Raw genomic sequence first — 10498 nt, forward strand, 5'->3', positions numbered from 1 at the left:
AAGTACACTTCGGCCTGGGCTAGGCCGAAAAGGGCCCATTTCGGCCACCAGCTGGCCGAAGCTACTATTTTCGGCCGGGCCACCACCGACAGCAACTCTTCGGCCCACCACAGCTCGTTTTCGGTCAACCGCGGGCCGACGTCCTCTTTTCGGCCTAAGGCTGGCCGAAAAGTCCCTTTTCGGCCCAAGCGAGGCCGACAGGGTCATAGTTTTGCATTTTTTTCATTCTGCGCTATAGTTTCCGAATTTGCTTCAAAAAACGTGATAGTTTTGAAAAAAAATCCATCTCCACGCACCATATATACCTGAGCCTTCCCCTCCTTTCTTCACACAACTCTCTCCTCTTCCTCCCTCTCCTCGCACCACCAAGCAAGCGCACCACTCTGATCAGCATTTTGCTCCAAAATCACCTACACACACATACCATGGTGGCATCGATGGCCTGCTCCTTCTTCTTCGACGACGAGCTGCTCGGCGAGCCCGGCATGCCGGCGATGGACGCGTGCGCGCTCTGCGCCAAGCCACTGGCGCGCGACAGCGACGTCTTCATGTATAAAGGGGACACGCCCTTCTGCAGCGAGGAGTGCCGCCACGAGCAGATGCAGCCCGACGCCGTCTGCGACAAGCAGGCCGTGCGGAGACAGCAGCGGTTCTCGGCGGAGAAGGAGTCCCACCGTGGGCAGCGGCAGTCCAGGAAGGTGTCCGTCGCGAGCTAACTGGCCTGAGCGTGTTTTCTTTGAATCAACAAGATCTGTATTCTGAAGAACCATCGATGTCTCCTTCTCTCCGGCCGGTGCTCTAGCCTGGACCGGTGGAGGCACCAGATGCAGCTTGGCGTCGCCTGCGGTATCAGGCGGCACGAAGCATAGTTGCCTGTAGCTTCCCATATGTCCGTGTCAAGCTAATTAAGCTGCCCGGGTGGTAGGAAATTGTACCTGATTCTTGGTCAGTCTGTGTTGTGCCGATGAATTCATTTGCTTCGAAACGAAGTAGAAAAGGCCATGGATCTGAAGAAAGCAATCAAACATGATTCACATTTTGCTTTAACTTCTATTTGGGTCGCTCTTCTGCGCCCTCTCTTGTTTTGTATCGCTTAATGATTGAATGCTGTTTAATTTTGGGTACCACATGCTATGGACACTGTGCAACAGCACTGTCACTGTAAAAAGAACATGGCATTCGACCTACAAATTATCTTTCCTCTAGATTTTCTTATGCTTTTCGGATTTATAGCGTCTCTAATGTTTCTAGTGATATTCCAATATGATTTTGGCCCGGACTTTATCCATATAATTTTATAATTTTCTAATGATCTAAATCTTTTGGGATTTTTAACCCCTCTATTCACAAACAAAAATGTTTCTTTTAAATCGAATGTATATAGACATGTTTTGTATGTTTGTTTACTCATTTTATTTTGTATGTAGTCTATATATCAAAATATTCAAAACATCTTATATTTGTGAACAGAGAAAGTAATTGTCGGCGTTCTGGGAACGGGGGTCCCCAGACTTGCCTGCCTGCGGCCTGCGGCGTGGCTCAAGCAGAGGCCCAATACGGCCCGTCTTCATCAACCCAAGCTCAAGAGCCTCGCGAGGGGCCCGGCCTCGCGGGGCGGACGACGCAAGGCTTCCTCAGGGGCGGCCTCACCAGGCAGGCTCGCGAGGAGGCAGAGAGATCAAGGCAGGGGTACTTCGCGAGGTGCTTATGACGTAAGCCATGACGATCGCAACCAGGCGGGCGCCAGCCTACGCAGTGTCCGCGTTTCCTCTTTGGTGCAAAGGGGGCAAGCGCAGACGTGGAGTACCGAGGCATTAAGCAAAGGTTACCATATCGGTGCAATGAGACCAAGATCAGCAGAGCGGCAGGATGGAGGTCACGGTGGAGCCCAAGATGGCGTCATCGCGAGTGCCTTTGGCAGTCAAAGACCAACTTTAGTCAGGATAATTTGTACTAGTTGTTCCCCTTCAAAATGGCCGTTGTTGGCTCCCTTCCCGCTCAATATTCGGGAAGAGGACCAGGGCCTCAATAAATAAAGATAGTCATCACAGTAGAAAGGGGGGATCACCCAGAGCTCATCTCATCTAGAGGCGATCAGATATACCCAAGTAGAACATCGCACCAGCTCAAGAACACCTCTCGCGAGGCTGTTCTTCTCATGTACTGTTCATCATCAGCCCCAGAGGCAATCCACCACCACACAAACTAGAGTAGGGTATTACACCACAACGGTGGCCCGAATTAGTATAAACCTTGTGTCCCTTGTGTTGTTCATCGTGTAGCTTAGATTCATGGCAAGGCGTTGGAACGTGGATCGGTAAGGGAAAGATCTTCGCGCGCACCCCAGAGTTTGAACCTTAAAGGTTTTGCCGGAACCCGATATCCGACAGCAATTGTGTGTAGTAAGTGAATTGGCCGGTTTGGTGCCTCTACCTTGAGCTTCCCACATGAGTGAACCTTACAATTTTACTATATTTCAAGGATATTTTTTGAAAACTTATACCAATGTGATTTTTCTTCTTTTGAAATATATGTCAAACTTACCCAATTTGGGTGCAATAATTCATCACAATTTCAAATTTAAGAACGAGGACGAACTTGTCATGCCTAGGCTACACGACAAACATTTTTCACGGTGATTTCTCTTTCTTGATGGGCCAACGAGGCCTACAATCGCTTCACATCGGATCTTTCTTCTCCATCTGACCTGTGTTGTCAGTACCCCACTTCCTCACCCAACAGTGTGAGTGCGTGGTTGGTTTTAGATCAAGTTTACCAAAATAACCGAATTGGGTTAAGTTTTAAAGTTTGATTTTCCTGTTATTTTCCTCATAAACTGGACCGACTCTCTTCCACCAATGAAAATTACAAAAATGGTTGCCCGCCAACGAGGTGCCTAAAAATTAGATCTGAGCCGATCAAGTCTAACCATAATCTACTCACAGTTGAATTAGTGCACTTTGAGGGAGAACAAGTGAAAGGAAATGACAAAGCTTTTTGTCGCCTATTCAACTAACACATATATCGGTTTCACTCTAATATCAAGTCAGTGGAAAATGAAGGCAACATTTGGGTTTAGACACCACCCACTTGAGCCAAGTTTCCATGCTCGAAAAGTAATAAACATCCAACATGGCACACTTAGGTTGTCAAGTCCAGATTTACTAATCGCGTACACTTGTGATGTGGGCATGAGATTTCCAAAGCTTTCTCAATTAGAGATTTTGATGGTATGTGATACGTCTCTAACGTATCTATAATTTTTTATTGTTTCATGCTATTATATTATTTGTTTTGGGTGTTTATTGGGCTTTATTATGCACTTTTATATTATTTTTGGGACTAACCTATTAAACGGAGGCCCAGTGCCAGTTGCTGCTTTTTTGCCTATTTCAGTGTTTTATAGAAAAGGAATATCAAACAAATCCAAACGAAATCCAAACCTTCGCGAGGATCGTTTTTGGAACAAACGTAATCCATGAGACTTGGAGTGGACATCAAGGAAGGAACGAGGCTGCCACGAGGCAGGGAGGCGCGGCTAGAGGGTAGGCGCGCCCCCACCCTCGTGGGCCCCTCGTAGCTCCAACGACCTACTTCTTTCGCCTATATATACTCTTATACCCTGAAAACATCCAGGGGAGCCACGAAACCACTTTTCCACCTCCGCAACCTTCTGTACCCATGAGATCCCATCTTGGGGCCTTTTTCGGCGCTCCGCCGGAGGGGGAATCGATCACGAAGGGCATCTACATCAACACCATAGCCTCTCCGATGATGTGTGAGTAGTTTACGACAGACCTTCGGGTCCATAGTTATTAGCTAGATGCCTTCTTCTCTCTTTTTGGATCTCAATACAAAGTTCTCCTCGATGTTCTTGGAGATCTATCTGATGTAATACTTTTTTGCGGTGTGTTTGCCGAGATCCGATGAATTGTGGGTTTATGGTCAAGTTTATCTATGAACAATATTTGATTCTTCTCTGAATTCTTATATGCATGATTTAATATCTTTGCAGGTCTCTTTGAATTATTGGTTTAGTTTGGCCTACTAGATTGATCTTTCTTGCAATGGGAGAAGTGTTTTGCTTTGGGTTCAATCTTGCGGTGTCCTTTCCCAGTGACAGTAGGGGCAGCAATGCACATATTGTATTGTTGCAATCGAGGATAAAAAGATGGGGTTTATATCATATTGCTTGAGTTTATCCCTCTACATCATGTCATCTTGCCTAATGTGTTACTCTATTCTTATGAACTTAATACTCTAGATGCATGCTGGATAGCGGTCGATGTGTGGAGTAATAGTAGTAGATGCAGAATCGTTTCGGTCTACTTGACAAGGACGTGATGCCTATGTTCATGATCATGCCTAGATATTCTCATAACTATGCGCTTTTCTATCAATTGCTCAGCAGTAATTTGTTCACCCACCGTAATATATGCTATCATGAGAAAAGCCACTAGTGAAACCTATGACCCCTGGGTCTACTTTTCATCATATTACTTTCCCGTCAACTAACTATTTTTGTCGCCGTTTATTTTACAATCCTTATTTTCCAATCTATACAACAAAAATACCCAAAAAAAATTATCTTATTATCTTTATCAGATCTCACTTTTGCAAGCGGCCGTGAAGGGATTGACAACCCCTCTATCGCGTTGGTTGCAAGGTTCTTGATTGTTTGTGCAGGTACTAGGTGATTTACGTGTAGTCTCCTACTAGATTGATACCGCTTATTCTCAAAAACTGAGGGAAATACTTATGCTACTTTGCTGCATCACCCTTTCCTCTTCAAGGGAAAACCAACGCATGCTCAAGAGGTAGTAGTATGTGTTGGGGAACGTAGCAGAAATTCAAAATTTTCCTACGAGTCACCAAGATCTATCTATGGAGAAACCAGCAACGAGAGAGAGAGAGGGGAGTGCATCTACATACCCTTGTAGATCGCTAAGCGGAAGCGTTCAAGAGAACGGGGTTGAAGGAGTCATACTCATCGTGATCCAAATCACCGGAGATCCTAGTGCCGAACAGACGACACCTCCGCGTTCAACACACGTACAACCCGGTGACGTCTCCCATGCCTTGATCCAGCAAGGAGAGAGGGAGAGGTTGAGGAAGACTCCGTCCAGCAGCAGCACAATGGCGTGGTGGTGGTGGAGGAGCGTGGAGGGCTTCGCCAAGCACCACGAGAGAGGAGGAGTACTTGGGAGAGGGGAAGGGCTGCGCCAGAACTTGGGTGCGGCTTCCCTCCCACCCCCCCACATATATATAGGGGCAAGGGAGAGGGGCGGCCGGCCCCCTCAGATCCAATCTGAGGAGGGGATGCCGCCCAGGGGGGTTGCCTTGCCCCCCAAGGCAAGGGGGCGCCCCCCTTTAGGGTTTCCCCCAAGCCCTAGGCGCCTTGGGCCTTGGTGGGGGGGCGCTCCAGCCCACCTGAGGCTGGTCCCCTCCCACACTTGGCCCATGCAGCCCCCTGGGGCCGGTGGCCCCACTTGGTGGACCCCCGGGACCCTTCCGGTGGTCCCGGTACATTACTAATAAAACCCGAAACTTTTCCGATGACCAAAACAGGACTTCCCATATATAAATCTTTACCTCCGGACCATTCCGGAACTCCTCGTGACGTACGGGATCTCATCCGAGACTCCGAACAACATTCGATAACCACATACAAACTTCCTTTATAACCCTAGTGTCATCGAACCTTAAGTGTGTAGACCCTATGGGTTCGGGAACCATGTAGACATGACCGAGACGTTCTCCGGTCAATAACCAACAAAGGGATCTGGATACCCATCTTGGCTCCCACATGTTCCACGATGATCTCATCGGATGAACCACGATGTCAAGGACTCAATCAATCCCGTATACAATTCCCTTTGTCTATCGGTATTGTACTTGCCCGAGATTCGATCGTCGGTATGCCGATACCTTGTTCAATCTCGTTACCGGCAAGTCTCTTTACTTGTTCCGTAACACATCATCCCGTGATCAACACCTTGGTCACATTGTGCACATTATGATGATGTCCTACCGAGTGGGCCCAGAGATAACTCTCCGTTAACCGGAGTGACAAATCCCAGTCTCTGTTTGTGCCAACCCAACAGACACTTTCGGAGATACCTGTAGTGCACCTTTATAGCCACCCAGTTACGTTGTGACGTTTGGTACACCCAAAGCATTCCTACGGTATCCGGGAGTTGCACAATCTCATGGTCTAAGGAAATGATACTTGACATTAGAAAAGCTTTAGCATACGAACTACGATCTTTGTGCTAGGCTTAGGATTGGGTCTTGTCCATCACATCATTCTCCTAATGATGTGATCCCGTTGTCGGTGTCAAAACCGGCGGATCTCGGGTAGGGGGTCCCGAACTATGCGCCTAGGCGGATGGTAACAGGAGACAACGGATACGATGTTTTACCCAGGTTCGGGCCCTCTTGATGGAGGTAAAACCCTACGTCCTGCTTGATTGATATTGATATTGTGGATGTTTACAAGAGTGGATCTACCACGAGATCAAGGAGGCTAAACTCTAGAAGCTAGCCTATGGTATGATTGTAATGGTTGTTGTTGTGTCCTACGGACTAGAGCCATCCGGTTTATATAGACACCAAAGAGGGCTAGGGTTACATAGAGTCGGTTACAATGGTAGGAGATCTACGTATCCGTATCGCCAAGCTTGCCTTCCACACCAAGGAAATTCCCATCCGGACACGGGACGAAGTCTTCAATCTTGTATCTTCATAGTCTTGGAGTCCGGTCGATGATGATAGTCCGGCCGATGATAGTTCGGCTGATGATGGTAGTCCGGCTATCCGGACACCCCCTAATCCAGGACTCCCTCAGTAGCCCCTGAACTAGGCTTCAATGATGATAAGTCCGGCGCGTATATTGCTTGGCATTGCAAGGCGGGTTCCTCCTCCGAATGATAGAAGATGGTGAACACCAGGATAGTGTCCGGCTCTGCAAAATAAATTCCACATTCCACCATAGAGAGAATAATACATACACAAGTTCAATCTGCTGACGTTTTTTGCGGCATGACGTCACGCCACTACCAAGCCATTACTTGAATCGTTTTTTACTCTACCACCTCAGTGCATTTAGCGAAGAGGTTTCCTTGGCACGTCTTGTCGAAGCAGAGATCGTGTTCCCCCTTAATCCGGGATTCTCATCAATACGGACGTGGGTAACCCAACCGCGCCCGTCGCCACGCCCCCTTTATCGAAGGCGAGTCCCAAACGGTCACGGAGACGGCTCTCGGTATTCTCCCTCTTTATAACGGGACCAAGGCTCGTTCCTTTTCTTCAATCCTCCATTGAATCCTCTCCCCGCTCCAAGTTCCAGCACCTAGAGCTCCAGATTCGAGCGCTTCGGACCTTCAACGATGTCCGGTTCCGACCTCCAGGGCCGGTGGATGCCACGGAGGAGGACGTGCTAAAGCTGCGGGAGGCCAAGTACCTGGCTTATGAGATTTCGCACAGGTTGCCTGCCGAAGGGCAGGCCATCCCCACCCCCGAGCCCGACGAGTATGTCGTTTTTGTATCCCACCTCCGTCGGGGTTTAGGCTTCCCGATGGATCCTTTTATGAGAGGGCTCATGTTTTACTATGGGTCGGAATTCCACGATTTGGCTCCGGAGTCCATCCTCCATATTTCTGCATGTATTGTCGTCTGCGAAGCCTTCCTCCGCGTCACCCCTCACTTCGGCCTGTGGCTGAAGACCTTCAATGTGGCGCCGAAGATGATCGGGGGGCGTCAAGCGGAGTGCGGCGGGGCGACCATAAGTAGGAGGGCCGATGCCCCGTGGCCCGCTGGCTCCTTCCAAGAGGAGCTCGGCCCGTGGCAGCAAGAGTGGTTCTATATTACCGTTCCGAGGGGCCACAGACAAAAGCCGCCGCCCTTATTCCGCCCGGGACCTCCACGACGGTTGATGTCGTGGGTCACCCAAGGGCTCAACTGGGGGCCGTCAAAGGACGTGCCCCTACTGCAGGGCCGGATTCGAGATCTCCAAACGAGGGAGGTTGATATGGTGGTGGTAATGCAGGTTATGCTGATTAGGCATCTCCCGCCCTGCAAACGCCGCCCTCTCCGGCTGTGGGAGTTCAATCCGGAGGGCCCATGGATTCTTCAACACTTCATGGGCATGACACCCCTGGAGATGTACAAATTATTCTTCGGATTGCAAGAGGCGCGTCCGAAATTGACCGAGGATGCTGGCCTAAGCTGCAATCGCCCGGATACTCAAGTAAGTAGTTCCAAGTCCGGACATACCATTTGTTTGCCTTTCAATGATTCGCCTTATGACCAACTTCCTTCTACATAGGAGTGGATAGCGGAAGCAAAATTGATATGGTGTCCGGCCCCCCTCCCCGAGACCGCGCCGGATTCCGTGCTGGTCCGGATGCTTGAGGTTGCGCCTCCAGAGGAAGACGAAGGGGAAAGCAGGAAAGCTACTGCCTCGCCTAAGGAGGCTCTTGAAAGAGGGGGGATCGAGAATCCCTCCCTCCGAGGGGAGAAGAGGACTGCCTCCGAGGACCCGGGGGCAAAAGCCCCTAAGCGGGGGAAGAAATCTTCGCCAGAGGATCCTGCATCTGGGGAGGCCCCGGCCGCACAATCTCCCTTAAAGAATCAGCCCTCCAATGAGCCGTAAGTAGAAAGAAAGGAGTTTCATAACAAGGGACATCCCTATTTGTGCTTCTGAGGATAACTAAAGTTTTTACCTTGTAGTTCGGATCTCCGTCCTTCGCAAATGAGCTCGTCTTCGGGGGACCTTCGTCCGGAGATGATGGAGAGCAAGACGCCTCCGTCCGGGGCGCCGTCGGATAGGGCGGACGAGCCTGAAGTGTCGTCACGGAGGGAGCCCCCGGGTTTGGCAAAGCCGGATAGTTCGGCGCCAACTGGTGTACGGCTGAAGGATCTGCTTGAGAAGGCGTCTATCTCAGAAGATCACCACGCATTGATGAGCATGGTGATTGAAAGGATTTCGTCCGCTGAAGGCGGGTTGCATAACGCCGTCAGGAGTTTGCTGGCGGGGTTTGAGGTACGTGAAAATGACACACCTTTTAATAGTTTTGCATATAGAATGCGCCCTGTATAGATAGTAGCCCCTGAGACTCGGTAGGTTGTCGAAATCGACAACGTGCCGAGGATCAAAATCGCAGGTTTAAATTTCCGCCGTGCCGATGCAGGTGGCGGGTCGTCCGGGGGCCAGCCGGACTGATGGAGTTGCTGAACTAAAGCGGCAACTCGCTGTTGCGGATGCGGACATCACGCTGGTCAACAGGCGACTTGATGAGTCGCAAGGTAAGTGTTTCTGTGCGGTCACTTGGTATGGGAGCCAAAGCCAGCTCCTTACAACATGTGTGTGAAATGCAGATAGTGCCGCTGCTGTGGAGAGCCTTCGGACCGAACTTGCTCAAGCCAAGGAGCAGGCCAGAAGGAGTAATGCGGCAGCCTCGAGGGCGGCCGAGGAGTTAGCGGCCGAAAGGGTCGCACACTGCCGGAGCAGGGAAGAGATGGCCGAAATGGCCGTGAAGTTAAAAGATGCTATCGACCGCAATGAGGCTCTTGGGAAGGAGCGCCTAGCGGGGCAAGAAGACCTGGGGAAGGCCACCGCCGAAGCCAAGGATGCCCGCTCTGCAATGCGGGCTATAAAGGAAGAGCTGCGCCAGGCCGGAGATATTGTAGCTGGCAAGCCTTTTCTGCTGCGCCGAAGGTTTACGGATCCAAAGTATGCTCGGCTGGGCCAACTGTGGGGTCCGGAGGACCCTTATATGGACTTAGCAGCGAGTGCGGCGGATGCCGTTGTGCATTTTCGAAGCCAGAAGGATCACAAGACGGAAGAGCTGTTTTGGTCTCAATTCCATAGTCCGGAGTGTTCACTTCCGCTGACCGGCCGTTTGGCCGAGTGGGCTGAGCTAAATAGGTTGTCCGGGCTTGCCATGACGGATATAGTGACCCATGTCTGGCCGGATAGGCCCGAGCCGAAGAGTTACTTTGGCTTATTGCAGCAATTTCTTAGAGCAGTGCCGCATATCAAGGCAATGAAGCGGTCGGCCTGCATAGAGGGTGCGCGGATGGCACTCGCCCGTGTGAAGACACATTGGACAGAGATGGATGCCACCGCTGTTGCGACCCCGGGTTCGGATGATAACCGGTTACCCGCCGAGCACTGTTTTGGCGAAGTGCTGCGTGGTGCTCGTGTAATAGAGTCGCAGTGCTCAAAAAATGTTACGTTCGAATGAACGTTTTTATGATGTAAAACAATATTTATGATGTAAGCGCCTTTTATACTTGTGCGTTCAAGTAATAGAATATCTCCTATGCGGCCGTTCATGTATACGTGTGTATAACCTGAAAGATGGCAGTAGTCGGCTTCAGCCCCCACGCACAAGGTGCGGGGGTGTTCGCAAAAAATAGCACGTTTTCACACTTAATCCGACGTCTCGGTCCTGTAAAGGAGGTGGTAGCGTAGCAAACAAGGCCACCGGACTAT

General features: G+C 50.2%; 1 protein-coding gene across 1 annotated transcript; it reads left to right on the forward strand.

Moving 5' to 3' along the window:
- The first annotated feature begins 346 nt into the window (after nt 1-346).
- LOC123042054 (FCS-Like Zinc finger 2) lies at nt 347-1034 on the forward strand. Its single transcript, XM_044464582.1, has one exon. It carries the CDS (start codon nt 426-428, stop codon nt 714-716), a length of 291 nt encoding a protein of 96 aa, XP_044320517.1. The 5' UTR covers nt 347-425; the 3' UTR covers nt 717-1034.
- The last annotated feature ends 9464 nt before the right edge of the window (nt 1035-10498 follow it).

Source organism: Triticum aestivum, chromosome 2B, assembly GCF_018294505.1.
Source record: "Triticum aestivum cultivar Chinese Spring chromosome 2B, IWGSC CS RefSeq v2.1, whole genome shotgun sequence".
NCBI classification, from domain to species: Eukaryota; Viridiplantae; Streptophyta; class Magnoliopsida; order Poales; family Poaceae; genus Triticum; species Triticum aestivum.